General features: G+C 48.0%; 2 protein-coding genes across 2 annotated transcripts; both read left to right on the top strand.

The window, feature by feature from the left end:
* The first annotated feature begins 5,332 nt into the window (after positions 1-5,332).
* On the top strand, positions 5,333-6,370 carry S100A8 (S100 calcium binding protein A8). Its single transcript, XM_027612766.1, has 3 exons — positions 5,333-5,470; positions 5,871-6,033; positions 6,184-6,370. Exons 2-3 carry the CDS (start codon positions 5,893-5,895, stop codon positions 6,310-6,312), a joined length of 270 nt encoding a protein of 89 aa, XP_027468567.1. The 5' UTR covers positions 5,333-5,470; positions 5,871-5,892; the 3' UTR covers positions 6,313-6,370.
* A 12,004-nt stretch (positions 6,371-18,374) lies between these two features.
* S100A12 (S100 calcium binding protein A12) lies at positions 18,375-19,826 on the top strand. Its single transcript, XM_027612936.1, has 3 exons — positions 18,375-18,465; positions 19,021-19,167; positions 19,570-19,826. The coding sequence occupies exons 2-3, from the start codon at positions 19,030-19,032 to the stop codon at positions 19,708-19,710; spliced, it is 279 nt and encodes a 92-aa protein (XP_027468737.1). The 5' UTR covers positions 18,375-18,465; positions 19,021-19,029; the 3' UTR covers positions 19,711-19,826.
* Positions 19,827-21,807: the final 1,981 nt, after the last annotated feature.

The following is a 21,807-nucleotide window of genomic DNA, read 5'->3' as shown; positions in this document are numbered from 1 at the left end:
ACACACCTGTGCACATGCGTGTGCAAGGCACAGCTGAGAGGGAAGAGAATAAAGCAATCCCACAAATGTGCTGGGAATTCCTTGTTCATGGTTCTGGGTATCTGCTGTGGGTCCAGAGAGGAGGTTTGCTGCTCCCTTGGGGATCATCCATTCCAGCCCCTGTCTGAGGGGGGAGACACAGCCCCCGGCCTCCAGGAGCCCCAGTCTGAGGGGGGAGTCTCTTCTCTCAGGGAACTGGCTCTCTGACACGGAAGACAGCCCTCACCGGTGATGCTCTGAGCACTCACGCTCTGCACACACATGATAGGGCAGCGGACAAGAGGCAGGAGGGCAAATGCATACTGGACCAGGACCCACTTTGAGGGTCTCCTTGCTCTGGGGGAGAGCCAAGGAATCAGTGTACAAAGTGTACAAAGGAGAAGTGGCTTGGGCCTGAGAAGGTGTCAGGGCAGGACCGGGAGGGTGATGTGGGTAATTGGCATGGGGTGGTTGGCATGAGGGCCAGTCCGAGAGCAAAGATTGTGAGGTGGATTTCACACATGCTGAGTCAGAGACAGGGACTAGGGCAAAGGGCAACACTCCAGCCTGTATGGTGAAGAGGGATGAGTGGAACCTAGGCTGCTGTCAATCAGGGAAGGCTTCCTGGAAGAGAGAACGGTTGGGTCTGGATTTTACTAATAAAGGCTGATGTGGGCATTACTCCACTTGGAGCTATTGTGAGTCACCATCCAAGTCCTCCTGTGGTCTCTGACCCTTCCCAGCAGGGACCTGCCCCTGCCCATCTCTGTGTTTATTTCTCTCTCTCTCCCTGGGAGCCCAGGAATCTGATGCAGAATCTCTCTGGGTCAGTCTTCTCTGCCTTTAGATCCTGGTAGGGTCCATCCTGGTGGGTTTCTTATCAGAGGATGGTCTGGGAATCCATGTCCTGAGCGTATTGTGATAGCAATGAGGAGTTTTCCAAGAACTATGGGCAATCATCATTGCCCCTATGCCAATGACTGGTGGGGGGGTGTCATTTACGGGACTTGGTTTAGTTCCCTCCCCCAGCTGGATCTGTGTGCCACAGGAGGGGCAGTGCCCTGTGGGCTGAACCAGGGCCTTTGTTTCTGACCAGTCAAGGTCTGTAGCACGGTGTTGCCCCCAGTGCTCCCTGGGCCTGGCCTCCCACTGACATCCCTTGCACATTTGCCAATCTACCTGCTGACGCTCAGGACTCAGCTGGGCCCCAGCTGTCTCCCTCTGGACCTTCCTGCATGCTCCCTGGGGTCTGCACTGCCCTTTGGAGGGGCATGTGCTGCTGCACCTGTGGATTGGGCCCTTTGTATTGGAATCCGATTCCCGAGTCTGTGCTGCCTCCTGTGGGCCTCTTAGGCACAACCAGAGGCATGGATGGCCAGGTGAGCCAGGCTACCTACTTCCCCCAGGTCCAGGGGAAGATTCTTCCTGCTTTTCTCACCTGACTGCTGGGTTCTACAGACCTTTGAGTGCTAAGGGGACGGTTCAGCCTAGATCTCCTGCCCTTTCCCGGGGTGGAGGCAGGGGTTTCTACACCGACTCTGCCACTGTGTCCTCATTTCCTCAGCCTTGGGCACAGGCTTGGTTGGGCTATTGGGACACATACCCAGGACTAAACTCTTCCCTGTAAGTAGGAACAGGTTCCTCTTCCCCTGGGTTGCGCCATGTCCGTTGGTCTGATTACAGGCTCTGCCTTTTCCCCTGATGTGTTTACCCAATTCTTGACACCTTCTTCTGCTAGGTCACTCAGCCTGGCTCCTGCTCTCCCTGAGGCCCCCAGGCTGTTGGTCCATGGGGAGCGTCTCTGGGGCAACTTTCAGGGTCTCCCTGGTCAGCAAGTTCTACTGATAAGCACATGATGCTGGGAGGAGCTCATGGCTTATGTCTACCTTGGGTCTCTCCCACTGGACCTGGGGTCTGGTTTTCTTAATTTCTGGATAAAGCTGCCTCCACTGGGACTGTTCTCAGGGTACTGACTTCAAGGGAGGCATCTCTTTCTCTCTCTCTCTTTTAAGATTTTATTTATTTGTTTGTCAGAGAGAGAGAGAGCACAAGCAGGGGGAGCTGCAGGCGGAGGGAGAAGCAGGCTCCCCGCAGAGCAGGGAGCCTGATGTGGGACTCGATCCCGGGACACTGGGATCATGACCTGAGCCAAAGGCAGACGCTTAACCAACCGAGTGACTCAGGTGTCCCAAGGGAGGCATCTCTTGAAGGGTCAGGGGTCTGGGATGACATCATCTGCATCAACCTCATCCTCACCCCCATTGAGACAAGTCAGCATGAGCCCCATCCCCGACTCATGAACCAATCCTAAGGAGAGTCTCAGAAAAGCCACTTTGTTGTGTCTCTCTGTGGACCTCAGTTCTTCATCTGTAAAATGGGGATTATAATTGTACCTACCTCAGAGGTTATAGTGAGTATTAAGTAAGATTGACGTAGGTACAGCACTTGCACCAGTTCCTGGCACATGGTGGAAGCCCAGTCGATGTTATTTTGTTATTACTTGTTCTTATTATTGATTGTTGTTGCTGTTACTGTGTCTATCAGGCACTGTACCGGGTCCTGGGGAGACAGAGATGGAAGGTCCAGTCTGGATGCTCCAGGGCTCAGTCCAGCCGGACGGTCAGGCATGGGCAGGGCAGTTCTCAGGGTACATGCTCACCCAGCACTCACTCACTCACTTACTCTGCATTGCCCTAAGTACTTCACATAGTCCTTGTGTAAACTTTTTATTAAAGTATAATACACATTAAGAAAAGTTCACAAATCATAAATATTTTTCATCTATTATTAATCCTTACAATAACATACAAGGTAGAATCTATTTATTTTTTTGGGTGGAAGCACTTAAAAAGTTTTCAATTTTTAATTGCGGCAAAATACATATAACATAAAATTTACTATCTAAGTGTTCAGTTGTGTTAAGTACATTCACATTGTTGTGCAACTAACCTCCAGAACTCTTCGTCTTGTAACTGAAACCCTATACCCAATAAACACTAACTCTCCATTATCCCTCCCCCAGACACTGACACCCAGCATTCTACTTTCTGTCTCTACGGATTTGACTACCTTAGGGACCTCATGTAAATGGAACCAAATAATATTCGTCTTTTTGTGACTGGTCTGTTTCACATAACATGATGTCCTCAAGGTTCATCTGTGCTGTAGCAGGTGTCAAGAGTTTCCTTCCTTTTAATTTTTTTTGAAATTTTAAAAGATTTTATTATTTATTTGACAGAGAGAGACACAGAGAGAGCAGGAACACAAGCAGGGGGAGTGGGAGAGGGAGAAGCAGGCTCCCTGCTGAGCAGGGAGCCCGATGTGGGGCTCGATCCCAGGACCCTGGGATCATGACCTGAGCCAAAGGCAGACGCTTAACAACTGAGCCACCCAGGGGCCCCTCCTTCCTTTTTAAAGGCTGATAATATTCCATTATGTGACTATACCCCATTTTATTTATTCATTCATCCTTGGTTGGACACTTGGGTTGTTTTTACATTTCAGCTACTATGAATAATGCTGCTGTGAATGTGGTTGTACAAATATCTATTTGAGACCCTGCTTTCAATTATTTTGGATATAGACCCAGAAGTGGAACTACTGGATCATATAGTAATTCTGTTTCTGACTTTTTGAGGAGTTATCACACTTTTGCATAGCAGCTGCACCATTTTACATTCCCACCAACAGTGTACAAGGGTCCCAATTCCTGCACATCCCCACCAACACTTGTTATTCTGTTTTTGTTGATAGTAGTCATTCTCCTGAGTCTGAGGTGATATCTCATTGTGGTTTTGATTTAACTTCCTTAATGATTAGTGATGTGGAGCATCTTTTCATGTGCTTATTTGTATATCGTCTTTGGAGAAATGCCTAAGTCCTTTGCCCATTTTTCAATTGGGGTAATTTTATTGTTGAGTTATAGGAGTTCTTAGATACTAAGCCCTTATCGGATGTCTGATTTGCAAATATCTTCTCCCATTCTGTGGGTTGCAGGTAGACTCTGTTTTAATCTCTTTTTGATAATTGATGTAACTAAGGCACAGAGAGGGTAATTGGCCCAAAGTCTCACAGCTATAAAGTTAATGATATAATGAAGCCCAAAGGGCTATGGAAACATGCAGGAGAGGGATGCTAATCCCCTCTGCTTCCCCCAGGAGGCGATGATGGCCTATGTCCTGGAGAGGCACAGGCTAAATACCTGTTGGATGCAGGAAGGAAGTAGAGAGGAGAGTTTTCTCAGCAGAGTCATGTTCTTGTCAGGTCATGTTCTGGCTCATGACGCTCTGGGCCCTGACACTTGTGCACTGGGAAACTCTGGGTGAACTGCTTCACCTTCCTGGGCGTCAGCTTCCCTGTCTGTAGGCTGGGCGGGTTCTGTGCACTGCCTTCCTGATAGGTATGTTCTGAGTCTCTCTGTGCTTTGTAACTAGAGAGATGCACCACAAATCTTGAGCACTGGAAGCCAGTTAATCCGAGTGGCATCTTGTTGGGGGAGGGGGTACTTGTTTCTCCTGAAATCCTGGGGGAGTTGGCCACTTCCCCTTCTCCCCTTGGGCACAGAGCACTCCTGACTTCTCCAAAGGACACCTTCTCCCCCAGCTGAGCTCCACAGAGTTGGGTTCCTCTCCAGCCCAGGCTTCTGGGGTCAGAAGCACACGATCACCCTAGGGAGGGCTTAACAGTCCCTGCCGTGTTTATGCAGCAACTCAGTGCCTCCTGCGTGCAGAGGGACCCCAAGCCAGCCTCCGTGTCCCGCGCACAGTGCACCCCTAGCTTCCAGAGCAAGAGAGCTGGGAAGGGGTGTGGGCGGAGAGGGCCTGATATAGCAGCACACGTCCCACAGAGTCCAACCACGCACAAACAACAGCAATCATAGAAATAGTCCTGCTTTCTCTACTAAAATCCGGCAGCAAGGACAAGCCTTCTTAGCCTTTGAGGGGTCTTTGGACCCTTCCAAGAATCTGATGAAAGCCATGCAGAAATGGGCTTATTTACACAAACACTCAAAATGATGCTTTCAACTCCGGCTCCATTTCAGAGATGCACAGACAGGGTTCAGTGCATGGGATTAGCAGCAGCAACAGTGAGGAGGACTCAAGAGTGGGCATCCTGGTTAGCCAAGCCAGATGATGCCAGTGACTCACCAAAGCAGTCTTCATGGTGGCTGCCTCCTGGTTTCTCCTGCTGAGCAGGAAACCTACTGCCTGGCAAATGCCTTCCTCCTTCCACGTTTCCTACCCCCCCAACCTCCCACCAAAAATTTTCATTCTGTGCAGGAATTGCCTCATTCACCTGGTTGGGAAACCAGAAGCTGTGGCAACTGGGGAAGGGAGGAGCTATCTCTGCATGGCCTATGGCCCTGGCAGCTGGCCAAAACCTGGCTTGCTATAAAAGGGAGCCGACACTGAGCCCTGCACGTCTTCTGTCAACTCTGTTTCAGGGAGACCTGGTAAGTAAGACTGCCTCAGTCTGTCCCATGCTTGGGGGATGGGCCCCCACTGGGGAGGGCCGGAGGTGGAGCAGAGAGGGGAAAGAAAGCTCAGGGAGGTCTGGAGCAAAATCCAGAGCTCCTGGAGGAAGTCAGCGAGACGGGGATAAAGACAGAGCCGGGGCCTCTTGGTTGGCTGAGGGCACAGGGAGAGTTGGCAGGCCCTGTGTGTGTGTGGACCCTCTCCCTCCCACACCCCTTCCCATCATAGCCACAGCCACGCACTGGGTTTAGTTATTTGGATGGTGCAGGCCAGGACAAAGCCGTTATTTGGGGTAATGAGCATCCCTTCAGTCTTCACTCTGCTGGGGGCAGAGGCACCATCCCCACCCTGGGATTCCCAATGTGCTCTGTGTTCCAGGTGGGGCAGATCCTTGGGCACCATGCTGACAGAACTGGAGAGTGCCATGAACTCCCTCATTGAGGTTTACCACAGGTACTCCCTGGAGAAGGGGAATTACCATGCCCTCTATAGGGATGACTTGAAGAAATTGTTAGAGACAGAGTTTCCTCTGTACATGAAGGTGAGGAGGGACTGGGTGCGGTTGGGGTTCTCTGCTTGGCTGATGAAGCCCTGGGTCCCTGGTCTCCCATGTTACCCTGTGTAGACAGCCATGCCTTGGCTCTTGCCGAGGTCTTTTACACTCTGACTTCTTTCTCCTTCCTCTTAACAGAAAAAGGATGCAGATACCTGGTTCAAAGAGTTGGATATCAATAGTGATGGTGCAATTAACTTCGAGGAGTTCCTCATTCTCGTGATAAAGGCTGGCGTGGACGCCCACAAAGAAATCCACAAAGAGTAGCAGAGCCCTGGGCCCTGGGTCTGTCCCTGCAGAATAATAAAGTAGTTGATACCTCAGGCCTCTTTTGCTGTCTTGCCTTTATCTTGTGGAATGATGTTCCCAGGGGGTGGAGGGAGGCTGGAAAACGCAAAGAAATGAAAACAAACCTCCGTTGTCCTCGCTTCCCACTTACAGCCCTTCAGTGCTTACCACTCATCCGGTTTCCTCCCCACCTTCTCCTCAAACTAGTCGTCTTTTTCAGTCCCATCATCCGGAGGCATTGGTTCTGGGACTTAAGGATTCTAAAAAGTCCATGAGGCTGATGATTTTCCTACTTGTTCCCAAATGAGTGATACGGGAACAGGGTGATGTAGGGAAAACTCATATTGCTTTCTTTCTTTCTTCTTCTTTTAAAAAAAATTTTATTTATTTATTTTAGAGAGAGAGAGAGCATGCTGGGGGGATGAGCAGAGGGACAGGAAGAAGGTCTTAAGCAGACTCCAAGTGCTGAGTGTGGAGTCTTACGTGGGGCTTGATCTCATGACCTTGAGATCAGGACCAAGAGTTGGACGCTTAACTGACTGAGCCACCCAGGTGCCCCTCACATTGGTTTCTAAATTAAATTTTATTTTAGAGCAAAATGTCTTAGATGTGACTCTTAGGAAGTTAGGGAGATAACTAAGTAGACGTGTGTGTGTGAGGAAGGGAGATGGATTCTGTATGTGGTGCGGCTTTAGGTGGGGATCCAGAGTCCCACATTAAGTAACACTAACAGACCCCTGATCCCACAGTTGTAATTTCTCCTCAGAGATTTCGGAAGCTTTCCTTCTTGCTCTGCTCTCAACCTCCCAATGTGATGAAATAATAAAGGAATAGGCAAATAAGCTGATGTATTCCTTTTTAAAAAATTTTTTATTGTTATGTTAATTGCCACACATTACATCATTAGTTTTTGATGTAGTGTTCCATGATTCATTGTTTGTGCATAACACCCAGTCCTCCACGCAGAATGTGCCCTCTTTAATAGGCCGACGTATTCCTAAAACTCAAGTCATGGAACAGGGCACTCAAATGCTACCCTGGGTGGTGAACCCTCTGTTTATCAGTGAGTATCTACAATAACTTCCTGACCGTCACTCTGGATTTTCCAAGGGCCTGGTAAAATGGGAAGACCAGCAACGAATGGGCACCTCTCACCAGAATCCAACCCCAAGCTGATCTTCCAGGCTGTGCCTTGGGAAATTTTCTGTTATGCCCACTTAGGTGATGGGGCAGTGGTGCTAATGGTGGAGATGGGGGTAGGGAGCTGTCAGCAGAATCTGTAAACCAGAGTTCTTGGTCTACTGTGCATCTCTGAAATGGAGCCGGAGTTGAAAGCATCATTTTGAGTGTTTGTGTAAATAAGCCCATTTCTGCATGGCTTTCATCAGATTCTTGGAAGGGTCCAAAGACCCCTCAAAGGCTAAGAAGGCTTGTCCTTGCTGCCGGATTTTAGTAGAGAAAGCAGGACTATTTCTATGATTGCTGTTGTTTGTGCGTGGTTGGACTCTGTGGGACGTGTGCTGCTATATCAGGCCCTCTCCGCCCACACCCCTTCCCAGCTCTCTTGCTCTGGAAGCTAGGGGTGCACTGTGCGCGGGACACGGAGGCTGGCTTGGGGTCCCTCTGCACGCAGGAGGCACTGAGTTGCTGCATAAACACGGCAGGGACCGTTAAGCCCTCCATAGGGTGATCGTGTGCTTCTGACCCCAGAAGCCTGGGCTGGAGAGGAACCCAACTCTGTGGAGCTCAGCTGGGGGAGAAGGTGTCCTTTGGAGAAGTCAGGAGTGCTCTGTGCCCAAGGGGAGAAGGGGAAGTGGCCAACTCCCCCAGGATTTCAGGAGAAACAAGTACCCCCTCCCCCAACAAGATGCCACTCAGATTAACTGGCTACCAGTGCTCAAGATTACTTACTGCAGATCATTTGGGCTTTAATCATATAACAGTGGAAACAAGTATGAAAAGGTAACAGCTTAAACCCTTATCCATCAACCAAAGTTTTAGTTACTAGTCAGTTTTATTATCAGCTGACATATTGGTGAAAATGTTTGGCAGCCAGCAGAGAATTAAGATTCAGGCCTAAGGAACCCTTGTGTACTGTTGTTGGTGGGAATGCAAACTGGTGCAGCCACTGTGGAAAACAGTATGGAGGTTCCTCTAAAATTAAAAATAAAAATACCTTATGATCCAGTAATTCCACTACTGAGTAGTTATTCAAAGACAACTAAAATGTAAATTCAGAAAGATATATGCACCCCTATGTTTAATACAGCATTATTTAAAATAGCCAAGATATGGGAGCAGCCCAAGTGTCCACTGATAGATGAATGGATGAAGAAGATGTGGTGTGTGTATATGTATATACATACACATACATACAATGGAGTATTACTCAGCCATAAAAGCAACAAGATCTTGCCATTTGCAACAACATGGATGGACCTAGTGGGTATTATGCTAAGTGAAATAAGTCAGACACAGACAAATACCATCTGATTTCACTTACATGTAGAGTCTAAAAAACAAAACAAATGAACAAACAAACAAAAAGCAGAAACAGACCCATAAATACAAAGAGCAAAATGACGGTTGCCAGAGAGGAACGGGGTTGGGGGGATGGACAGAATGGGTAAAGAGGGGTGGGAGATACAGGGTTCTAGTTACGGAATGAGTAAGTCATCAGAATAAAAGGCACAGCACAGGGAATATAGTCAATGGTACCGTAATAGCATCATATGGTGACAAATGGTAGCCACACTTCTTCTTTTTTTAAGATTTTATTTATTTATTTATTTTTAAAAGATTTTATTTATTTATTTGAGAGTGAGCGAGCTAGAGAGAGAAAGAGAGCAAACAAGCGTGAGCTGGGTGAGGGGCAGAGGGAGAAGCAGGAAGCCTGCTTCTGGGAGCCCGATGCGGGGCTCGATCCCAGAACTCCGGGATCGTGACCTGAGCCGAAGGCAGATGCTTCACCGGCTGAGCCACCCAGGCGCCCCAAGGTAGCTACACTCCTAAGCACAACATAACATATAGAGATGTCAGATCTCTATGTTGTACATGTGAAACTAATATAACATTGTGTGTCAACTATACTTCAATAAAAATTTAATTAATTAAAAATTTTAAAAGATTGGGACCTAGAATGGGTTGGGGGAATCTATCCTCAGACATGGAGATGGGTTTCTGCTGGGCAAGTGGAAAGCTCAGGGTCAAGGTTGCTTCCTCCTCAGTTTTCCTGAGGATAGTTTTATCCACCCCCCAGAGCAAGTGCTTCTATCTTGTCGGGAGTGTGAACACACTCTCTCATTGCAGAAAGGGAGATGATGCTGGTTCTGAGGGGTACTTCAAAGGTGAGCTGTTGGACCCAAATGTGGCCCAGGCTAAAGAAGATGGGAAGGGTTTACAGGTTCATCAAGCCGTACCCCAGGCCTCTCTCAGCATTTAGGAAATGTAATGGGACAGTGCTCAAAAGGGGAGAGCAATCCAGTCTGTCTCTCGGTTATCCACAGTGATGGGGTGGTGGTGGTGTCCACGTGTGTGTCTGAGTCAGGGTGGAGGCAACACATCCCAGTGCCTTTGATTCTCCTTGAAAATGCACTTTTGGACTTGAGGTTAATGGGTTCTTTGGGCAGAGATTTAACATTATTAATTGTTTGCCTTTAGTTGAAAACCCAATGAATCTGCTTTCTCTGAGCCAGCTTGGAGAGACCATGGAGAAGCTGGCCCAGGGTGCCCTCTGGAGTTTCACCATAAGTGATGGGCCACTGGTTGTGAAGAATCACATTGACACTGGACTGTCAACAGTTGATACCCAAATTCATGGTTGGGCAGGGGAGGTGGCTCAGCTGGAACTGGCATCCTGGAGAAAGAGGTGGAGATGAGGGAGGTAGTCCTTGGAAGCTTATAACTTACAGACTATGCCCATTATGGGAACCACTGGGCAGAGTCAGACAGGGCTTGTAGCCCAGAGCAAGGTGATTTGGTTTCCTGTTTCCCCAGCTACAAAAGAAGAACAAGGCAGTGGGAAGTTGAGAAATAAGTTGTTTAGCGGGAAACCTCATGCAATGTTTGAGTCCACAAGGAGACCTTGGCTCACCAGTTGAGGCAGATCCGGCTGCTGAGATTTCCGGGACTATAAGGATGACCTGTCTGAAATCTGCTTCTCCACCCAGGTTCTCCACCCAAGTCTCCTGACTTTAGCCAAGTTCCTCATGTCTGTGACAAAAGTCCTAAAGTGCATGGAGAGGATCTGGAATTGGGCAGTTCGTATCTAGCATCTGAACAAAAGAGCTTATTCCAATGGAAGAGACTTCCCCATGCATCTTTCCACTTGGGAGCCACAACCACTCGGGTTGGGTCCAGATACCAGCCTATTCTCTGGCCCCCTGACCTGGAGAATGCAGCCTAAGTTCAAACTGGCTGAAGAGGGCAGGGAAAGATACAAACACTTACTGGGTTGCTGCTGGGTGTCAGTATGAAAGGAAAAAAATCATCTTGAACTCAGAAAAAGAAAAAATGGTGGCTGCCTACATCTTTGATCTCTTGCTAGAGTCTGTCTGAATAGAAGCAGGTCCCGGTGACTCATTATTCTTCCATCAGCTGACACTTTTGGGAAATATAACATGGTTGACACAGTGTATTTGATTGACGAGTCAGATTGACGAGTCAGAATGGATACAGCTTGATGTGGTGATAGGATTTCATAGCCTCGTAGAGATGTTAAACCTCTAACTGTCATGGTGTTTTCACCCTGTTGGAAGTTGAGTCTTACATCTCACTTAAGAGTCTGACTTAGGCATTCCTTTCCTGACTGTATATATCCTTGAATACTCTTCAAATCAGCTTTCAAAAATCTCTGCTGATTCTCTCATTAATGAAATTAAAACAAGAATTTTGACATGTGCCCACTATATTTGTTGATAATTTTGCTTTTTAGCACTAGACTTTATGATAGTTTATCTTATTCATTTCTCATTACAACCTTATGAGAGAGGTAATTACTATTTCCATTTTACATATGAGGAGATTCAGAGAAGTTAAAATCCGTGACAGAATTTATTAATCTGGCAAGTGGCAGAGCTATAGGTTTGGATCCCTGGCTGTCTCCAGAAGGGAAACCCTGGTTAAGACCCCAAAATGCTCTCTTCTAGTGGGTTTCTATCCTGAGTGTGCACAGGGCAGCCCTTCCTCTGTGTTTTCTGGTGTTTTTGTACTCGTCTGCTGCAGGGTCTCTTGCCATCCAGGGTGAGGAACAAGGCACAGCCGGTGCTAGAATGAACTTCTCACTCGGGCCCCTCTCCTCTGTCCAGGACATCACCAGGCATGCCTCAGAGCCTGAATTACTGTAGGTTTTTTTTCCTGGCGTGAGCAATCCTGCAGACAGCAATAGAACAAGAAGATTAGCATCTTGACTTCCCTAAGCTCTTAGGGGCTGTCCCCGTGACACTTCTCCCTTCTTCCTGAGGTGGGGAGCCTTCCTTCCAGTCTTAAGAGCTGTGGAAACTCCCATGTGAATAATTCTCTGATTTGCCAAATTGAGGTCTGAACTGGCTGCTCAGGTCAGGGCGTAGACCTTCAGTGACTCTTTCCAATGGTCTGTAGCCACCCTTCTTTCAGTGGGCAGGAACCTTCTCCTCTTCCTTGTGAACAGGCCTAGTTTACAGCTGAAAGCATGGAGCTACCCTGTAGCCAAAGCCCGTATGGAGGCTCCTCATCAACCTAGCCCCTGCAAAGCCTCCATCCAGTTCAGCTTCCTCAGCATTGTGTTTTGCTAGAGCAAAATAACTGACCAAAATAGTAGGCTCCGGGTTCCTTTTCTACTTTGGTCCTAGAACCCTCCATGATAAAGTATAGCTATCAAGACCAAATCATTAACATCATACTTAATGGAAAAACATTAGACACTTCTCTTTAAAGACAGGCAGAAGACAGGGTCCCCCTGGTAGCACTTCTACTGAGTAATTGTACTGGAGGCCCGAGCCAGTGTTATAAGACTAGAACACATAAGTGAGAAGTCATGTGAACTCTGGAGGCACTGGCTACACGAAGTAAATGAAACCCTTGCAGAGCACTCCCATTTCTGCATTTCGTTGCCTCCCCCGTTTCTCTTTCTGAATAACTGCTACCGTTGCAGAATTTTTAGGTGCCTGCCCCAGCCAAGTTGGACTTAGTTCTTCCCTGAGACTATCAGTGTCACTACCGGAAGACACACGCACTTGCTGGTATGTTTTAGTTTTCTCTGCAGGCTCCATAGTTTTTCCCCCCGCCTGCAGCTGGAGCTCCCAGGCTAGAAGCAGGATAGATGGTGCTATACCCCAGTACTCTGGAGACATTGCTACTCTTGAGTCGCCTCCTCTAGGAAAAGGTTCAGAAATTTAGAAATTCAACCTGAGGTTGGGACCTCAAAATTAATTTCTGATGCACTTCCCTTTTCTGTTATCTGCCCTGGGTCGCACGGAGAATTAACTTTTGAAAAAATTAAAAAAACACTTTGCTTGCCTTCTTTTTCCTTGAGTATTTTGCTCATTCTGTGCTGTCCAAGGGTTTGATTCCAAAAAAGAAAAAGAAAAAGAAAAGAAAGAAAAAGAAATGATGTGCCTTACTGAAAACCAGTTCACAGTGACGGTGGGGGACCCCCAGGAACCCTACAGGGGAACCTGAGTGAGGAGCAGATTTCCTGCCATCATCTGCAGGGCAGTAATTACTTGTAGTGACACAAAACCGCCAACATCTGCTCTGTCTGGGCTCCCACTCAGTCTGGTGGAGTCTCTGATGGGCCTGGCTGGCCCAGAGGATGGACAGCTCCTGGTACAGGCTCTGAGCCAGTGGTATGGGATTCACACGCAGTGCAAGTCTTCACCTGCATCGTCTCACCCACAGGGTTATGGACTTCCCCAGTTCTGGGGCTCCTGCAGGAGGAGGCTGGGAAGGGATGGCCCTTGATCCCTGCTGAGGGATCCTTCTTTTTTCTTCCCCTTGTTCTCTGCAGTAGGATGCAGCCTGGGGGAGGGGAGAACTCTACTGACTTCCTTTTGGAGGGCCATGGGAGAGGTGTCTGGCCGCCTCTCCCTTGACCTGAGTTTTTATCACCTTCCCCTAGTGTTTCTGCTGCTGTGGGCAGCAGGAAGCCCTCGTATTAACTAAGTTGAATCCTTGTGGAAGGAGGAGCTCCACACTCTTATCTCCTATGCACATGAGCCTTAGTCTCTGGAATGCTAAAGGCAGATTCACAGAATGGGCCCAGGGCACTGGAAAATGGCCACCTTCTCCACAGGGAAAGTGAAAGGGTGGTCATTTTATTTTTTCAAGGCCCTTAGAGGTTGTCTCATAAATAGTGCCTTCTCAGACCTTCGGAGCTTTAGAAGTTCTTACTGGATTGATGTTCTTTTTTTTTCTTGGATTGATGTCCTGAGTGGACCTCCAGCCTCAGCTTGGTGTCCTGGCCTGTAATAGGGCCCTTAGCTGCTTTCTCAAGTGAACTGTGTCCCTCTGTCTTTTCCTTCTTGCAGTGGACCAAAGCCTTCTCCTGCCCTTCTGGAATTAGCCCTCAGTGCTGTGAAGGGTTGTGAAGGGTTGGCTCCCCCATGACTGGGCTTGGTCCAGACTCCCTTGTGCTCCATTGGGCTTTCTCCACATGAAGCCCTTGAAGATCCTGCAGGGTGTCTCATGACCTCCTTCATTTCTCCTTTTCTCTAATGTCTGCCACTCTTACAAATTTCAGCCAATCCTGTATGGAACGCCTGATCCTGGGGCAGTAATGTTAAGAACAACACTGTTTGGGCACCTACTGGCCCCACCACTTGCCCTGGGGGTTTGCTCAGAGTCACAGGGTGTCTTCATTCCTGGCACCCCCACCCACCGCACCCAGGCACTGTGGGCCAGCCCCTCTTCCAAGAAGAGATTTCGCATCCTAAAAAAAAAAAAAAAAATTCAGTCTAAGGTGCAGATGGTAAAAAATCACTCTTGAAGCACATCTGATCACTCTGCTACCTCCTCTGGGGCTGTCAGAGAATTAACTTATGGAGCAAACAAAACTTCTTTAGTTTCCTTCTCTGCTCTCTGGAATATTTTGCCAGTCACCAGGTGCTTGTCCCGGGGACTAAAAGCATCCTGTAGATTCACAGGTGTTTGTGCTTTATTTTGGTTTGTAATGAACTTAGATGCCTCATGTAGTCTTTTGTATGTTTCAAAATGATATGGAATGTAGTAGCAAAGGGAGGGAAAGGAAACCAAATAAAAGCAAGCATCCCGCAGTCCTTGTGGGGAGGTCGTGCCATCATTGTTCAACCGGTGTCAAGTTACAGTTACCGAAGATGGAGAAGCTCTAGATATCTGCCGGCCTGTAGTTAACAACATGATATTGTGTCCTCGAACATTTATTAAGAGGGTAGATCTAATGTTAAGTGTTTTTACCACAAAAACCAAAAATAAGACAAAGGAACACAAGAAAACTTGCAGGTGGTGGATGTATCTATTCCCTTGAGTATGGTCACGGTGTCATGGGTGTGTGCACATGTTCGAACTCATCAAACTCTACACATTAAATACGTGCAGTTTTTGGATATCAATTATACTTCGGTAAAGGTGTAGAATAATGGAGTTAATTTCACCTGAAAAAGAAAAAAGAAAGGCAGCATGGGCCTTGGATAGATGTCCCCACCTGATTTCCTACCAGGACCACAGCTTTAATTCTGGAGAAGCAAGTAGCCCGTGCTGCTGAGTAACCTGGATGGGTTTCCAAAATAACAGCTGTGACATCATTCAACCCTTCAGGATAAAAATACCATCACACGTATTCTTTTCCGCTTCAGTTGTCTAGTTTCTCCTCTTGTGGCTTCCCCTACCCTCGAAATGTCCAAACACCCCAGGGGCATCCTTGCTCCATTGTTGGGAGCTGTTCTACTTCTACATGCCAAGGGAGCAGGGAGCTGGGGTCTCACTCAGTTGTTCCCCTAGAGCAGTTGCTTCTCATGGCTCTAAGGTGTGGCTGCTGAAGCCCGGCCATGCAGTTTTAGGGTTGAACCTAGCCCATTGCTGCAGGGGCGTACTGCATGGGTAACCTGGGTCCAGGTCTAGACCTCAGTGGTGCCCATGTGGGGCCCTGGGGCTCTGTTGCCCCTTTCAGTTCATGTTGTCGTGGTAACTGGGCTAACACAAACATGCAGGGGAGTCTGCATTTTGGAGGCCTTGTTAAACTCTCTTCCTCCTTTGGTGCTTTGCTTGTGGTCACCCTTGTCTAACCTGAAACCCCTTTCTAACTCTTTCTAACTGCCAATTTCGGGGATTATGATGGGAAAATGGGGAAAGGTATAGAGGAATTGGTGTCTCATTTCCTGAAAACCCTGGGATCCTTTTTGAAAGGATTTGACCCAGTGATTAGCTTTGCATCTCAGAACCACTTAGGGAGAGGTCTCCCTCCCCTTAGCCTCCTTCCCCCCGTAGACTTAAAAAATCTTCTGTAAGTTGACACTTTGCTTGCCAAAACTAGGATAAAGATGGAAACTTATTTGGTCAAACAAACAAAAACACTAATTTGAAAAGATACATGCACCCCTGTATTCATTGCAAATAGTATTATTTACAATAGACAAGACATGGAAGCAGCCTAAGTTTCCAGTGACAGGTGAATGGATCAGTAAGATGTGGTATATATTTACAATGAATATTATTCAGCCATGGAAAAGAATAAAATTTTGTCATCTGTGACAACAAGGATGGGCCTAGAGGGTCTTATGCTAAAAGAAATAAGTCAGTCTGAGAAGGATAAATACCATAAGATTTCACTTGTATGTGGAATCTAAAAAACAAAACAAATGAACAAACAAACAAAAATAGAAACAGTCTCATAAATACAGAGAACAAAGTGGTGTTACCAGAGGGGAGGGGGTGGGGGGTTGGGTGAACTAGGTGTCAGGAAATATGAGGTACAGACTTCCACTTATAGAATAAGTGAGTCAGGGGCGCCTGGGGGGCTCAGGCGTTAAGCATCTGCCCTCGGCTCAGGTCATGGTCCCAGGGTCCTGGGATCGAGCCCCGCATCGGGCTCCCTGCTCCGCGGGAAGCCTGCTTCTCCCTCTCCCACTCCCCCTACTTGTGTTCCCTCTCTCGCTGTGTCTCTCTGTGTCAAATAAATAAATAAAATCTTAAAAAAAAAAAAAGAAAAAGTGAGTCATGGGAATGAAAAGTACAGTATAGGGAATAGAGTCAATAATATTGTAGTATGTTGCATGGTCATAGGTGGTAACCACTCTTACTGTGGTGAACACTGAGCAAGGTATAGAATTGCAGGATCACTGTGTTGTACACCCGAAACGAATGTATTGTATGACAACTGCAATTCAATTAAAATTTAAAATTTGCCAAACTCCCACCCCTGACATCCAGTAGACAACTGTGCAAAAGGTATGAGACAAATCCCTGAAGTAGAAATGTAAGGAAAAATGTTATCATATAATAAAAATAATTTCAAATTAAAAACAAAAAAGAGCAACAGCTCTGCCTCCGTGGTGCTCTTGTCTCTGTCTTACCAGGGAGCCTGCTCTCACTCTGACTCCCCCCAGGGTGAGCTCGGGAAGGGCTGGGACGCGTCTGCCCTGCTTCGGCTGCTTCCCCTGGGCCTGCCCAGCCAGCGGCTAGGCTAGCGGATACAAAAGCAAGGGAAGTGTTTGTCAGGTTCCCTTTTTTCCTCACCATCCCTCAGAGGCTCGAGACCATGCAAGGCTCTCTCCCCATCTCCAGGGATGGAATCCCTTTAGACCCAGAGTCTCCCATCCTTTAAAGCAATGGCACTCCCCTCAACCCCCTTCTCTCCCTGCTTGCGTGGGAGTTCATTTCCCTCTTAGGGATGGCAGCTGTACAGAAAGTGCCTCACGAGGGCAGGACACTCTTATTTACTGTCTACTCGGAACCAGGCTCTGGGCTGACTTGGGATGTAAACCCAGCTTGATGGCTACCATCCTGCCACTTCTGGTCACCCTGCTCCAGCTTAAGCTCTGGGTGTGCCTCTTCCCACTTCTTCGGTGTGACTAAAAGAGTTGTCATGAGTACTTTCTTGGGTAACTTTATTTTATTTTTCTTTTAGCCCTTGCAAAAATTATAAAAAGGTGTTTTACATGGGGAAACTGGACTCTTTTTGGTGATGCTCCTGAAACTAATATGGGTAATTCTAAATTTTGATATAATTTCAATGTGATGTAATTTAATTTGATAATTCCAAACTTAGAGAAAAATTGCAAGTATTTTATTTTTTTAAAAGATTTTATTTATTTGACTGAGAGATAGAGCACAAGTAGGCAGAGTGGCAGGCAGAGCGGGAGGGAGAAGCAGGCTCCCCGCTGAGCAGGGAGCACGATGTGGGACTCCATCCCAGGACCCTGGGATCGTGACCTGAGCCGAAGGCAGACGCTTAATGACTGAGCCTCCCAGGCACCCCTGTGCTCACTTTGTAAAACACAGAGACTTAAGTTTTTTAGACCAGTTTTTGATTTATGGAAAAGTTGAGAAGACACTGTAGACAGCTCCCAAATACCTGCACACGATTTCCCCATGATTAATATCTTATATGAATATGATACATTTTTTACAATTGATGAACCTTTCTTGATATATTACTGTGAGCTCAGTGCCCTTTCTCTGTTCCAGGAATACATGTCCACTTTGATGGTTTTTATTATTGTTACCGTTTTTGTTGTCATAGACACTCAGCAAACAGCTCTCCCCAGTCCTTCCCTTTCCAGGAAGGCGCCATCCAGAGGGCAAAACCTGTTCCTAGAGTTCCCGTTACTAGGGTTTCCTAGTAAAAGGCCACACTTTAGCTCAGGGGACAGAGGTAAACCTGAAGGCTGGGTCCTGCCCCAGAGCTGAGGGCCCCTTGGGTGGGGTGGTGGGATTGGGGGTCTGTGTCAGGCTGATCGGGGGTGGCGTGTGCCATGGGTGCAATCTGGGGGGCTCACATTGCAAGTCAAAGCAACAGGTTTGAAGTTTCTGTTGAGCAACAAACCATTGTCTAGCAATTGCTTCATGATGAATCAGAGATTTCTTCACTTGAGGCTGAAGATGAAGCCTGGAGTGCATTATAAAAACCTCCCTGGCTCAGTACTCCTCCCCAGTGCTGGCTTTTCTCCTGCACACTGAAGGGTAAGTGTCCTGTCCTTGGCTATGGAAGGTGCACAGGGTAGTGACTGCAGGTAGCGATTGTAGGCTGTTGGAAGCCACAACCTTCTGCTTGCCAGAGCACCTCCGACTGACTGCATCTTGGACTCCAGGAGACCAGCCCTCGCTGTGTTAGGTAGACCCAGTCTCAGGACATAGGGGTGGTGAAGGTGGAAGGGGCTGGTGACTGTCTGTAGGAGACCTGTGGCCAAAGTGCCGTCACCTGGGGAAAGGGAACAGCCTGGCCAGCCACCCAAACTTTCCTGGGTGTGCTTGAGTGGAATGGCACCCTCTGAATTATACTCCTTAGGACATGGGGCGACATGGAACACTCTGGCAATGGGGGCTGATTCTTTTAGACTTTACACAGCATTACATGTCCCCCCCCCCCCCCCAGCCTATCTACAAATGACACATTCACCACAGATCAGAACAGAGAGAATGCAAAGCAGATGTGGGGGCAGTCATCCCTTGTGAGGAGAGAGGGGGATGGGGGTGGGCGGGAGAGGAACTGCCCCAGACCTTCCGTGTCTCCTGAAGGTTGAGAAGATGACTAAGCTGGAGGACCATCTGGAGGGGATCATCAATATCTTCCACCAGTACTCAGTCCGAGTGGGGCATTATGACAAGCTTTCCAATAGTGAGATGACGCAGCTGATCACAAGGGAACTTCCAAACACCCTCCGGGTAGGTGATGCCCCTCGCATCCAAACTCGCCCACTGAAGGGCTGGGCTGGGGTCAGCCCGAGGATGCTCTCTTGAGCTGTTGGGTGGGGGGTCTGCCTCCCTCTCTCCATAACTCACTCTGGCACCTCAGGCTCTATGCACCTCTCTCTCTGGGATTATTCCCTCACCTGTGGGGATTAGTGAGCTACAGAGACCTTCCAGGTCGAGACTTGTGTGGCTCTAGGGTAGCTCACGATAGCTGCTTCCCTCTGTTTTCTGTTTTGTCACGTTGGATTCTTCAACACAGTTTTGGTGAATGAGCCGATGGTCCCTGGGCCTCCCTGAGCTGAGCTCTGAGGGATGAGAGGCCTGGAGAAAGGGGAGGAAGCGTCTGAGCTCACTGTCTCTGTTGTCCCCTTCTAGAACACCAAAGAACAAGCTACCATTGACAAAATATTCCAAGAACTGGATGCTGATAAAGATGGAGAGGTCAGCTTTAAAAAATTTGTATCTCTCATAGTCAATGTGCTACTGACTGCCCATGATGATATCCACAAAGAATAGGAAGCTCTGAGGGGCTTTTCTCCAGCAACGTTCCCAAGAAGATCTCTCCTTGTAATCACTGAAGCCCAGCCCTGCACGCGGGAAGTGAGAGTTAATAAATGTGTTCTCAAAAAGTTCTTAATAGTGTGCACTTTCTTTCTTTCCATGTCCACGGTCCCCAAAGTGGAGCATACCTCACCCATGCGATTCTGACAGACCTCATGTAGAGCCTTGGGACCCCCCCTTATATGTCTGTCCATTTGTTCACCAACTATTAAATGTCCACTGTTTGGCTCCTTTATTCATTCATTCAACTAATATTGACTGAACATCTGTGAGAGCCAGAGACCAAAAACACAAAACCCTGTCCACCTGGGGCTTGTGTTCTACTGGGGAGGGATAGCAAACAAACAGACAAACAAATAAAAGCACATCCTATGATACAAGGGTAGGCAATGATAGGTGGTATGAAGAAAGGTAAAGAGGGAAGTAAGGTTGGGGTGGAAGGGAAAGGAGAGGCACATGGGCTTAGTATGATGCTGGAAGAATGCATTTGGGCAGAAATCCAAGAGAGGAAGGAGAACAGCTTGCAGATATCTGGGCCAAGAGTTCTAGGCAGAGAGAGGCCAAGGCCCTGAGGTGGGCACACACTTGACCTGCTCAAAAAAAAAAACAGCATAAAAGGCAACATGCAGGAACCGAGGTGGGGAGGGGCAGGTGGCGTGCACCTCTGTGAAGCAGGGAGCAGGGGTTCACAGACCTTGGGGCAGACTTTGGATTTTAAGTGTGCTAAAGACCCACTGGGTGGACTAGAGCAAGGGAGCGAGATGATTTCATTTATGTTTCAAAAGGATCACTCTGGCTGCCTTTGTGGAGAAGAAATTGTAGAAGGCAGACCCCAGAGTGCAAGCAAGGAGAACAGTGCGGAGCGATCAAGCGGTTGAACACAAAGGACTGTCAGAACCGCAGCACCGAGAGACTGGACCCATTCTCTGCAGCATCTTGGCATCAGCCTCCTGCACACCACTCTGGGTTCTGGTCTCTAGCCGTTCTGGAACGTTCTCCAGTTTCCTTGTGAACTGTCAGACATTTTGGATTCTGCACCTGCTGGGCTATTGTCCTCTTTGTCTGAGGTGGCCTCTTGCCCCTTTGAGGCATCTACTCTGTTTTAGGCACCAGATCACTGAGATCCAGGTCTCTTGCTTGCCCACCAAGACCCAACCCAATTGTTGCATCTGCCGAGGAGCTCACCCCCTCACATCCCTCACATGTTTTAACCCTCCCATCCACAGTAGATTCATGGAACTCTGGGGCTTGCCTGACCATCAGGATTAGTCCGACAGAGTGCTCTGGGCAAAGGTGTCATTATTCGATAAGGCACAGCAAAACCACTGTCTTGGGTGCAACACCTTGCCCTTCAGAAAGACATCTCAGGCCGGCCGTTGGCACGCTGCAAGCCAAGCCAAGCCAAGCCAAGCCAAGCCAACGTGCATATTGGGACTTTGGAAATCAGGAAAGGATGTAATTCAATGGGATGGCTACCAGGAGCTTAGTGCAAAAATGACTAGGGCTCAACATTTTAATGTGGCCAATATAAAAAGTTATCAGGTCAAAAGAAAGCAAACTAGACTATGCTTCTCTGATTTCTCTGACTAGCCAACACAGTGCTGGGCACACAGCAGCTCAGCTCTTGCCCTTTCAAAACTCACCTTGGCATTAATCTGCGGGTGCTTACCTTGGTCTTTTCTCTCTCTCTTTCTGCCTCCACCCACGCCAAGAAAACAGGCAGGAGGTGGCTCCTCTGTGCCCCCAGGACACCTGTGGTTATTGCCCACCTTAGCTTTTCTTTGGCCCACACCATGATATTGAAAATATCTATTTGGGTGTTTGTTGCCCCCATTGGGCTGAGGGCTCCTGGAGGGCAGGGACCTAATTCTGTATTCGATATGAAGACTGGGCTCAGTGCCACAGCCTCCTAGCTGCTCCCCACACTTCTACTCTGGACCCCGACCCTCCTCCACACAGCAGTCTGGTGGCCTCCAAACACAAATCATACTCCGTCACTTACCTGATTAAAACCCACCAGAAATTTTCCAAGACTTGCTATCTGGCCTCATT

The sequence above is a fragment of the Zalophus californianus genome, chromosome 10, assembly GCF_009762305.2.
Source record: "Zalophus californianus isolate mZalCal1 chromosome 10, mZalCal1.pri.v2, whole genome shotgun sequence".
Lineage (NCBI taxonomy): Eukaryota > Metazoa > Chordata > Mammalia > Carnivora > Otariidae > Zalophus > Zalophus californianus.
The sequence above is the reverse complement of the archived record's forward strand: the minus strand, read 5'-3'. Positions and strand labels throughout refer to the sequence as shown.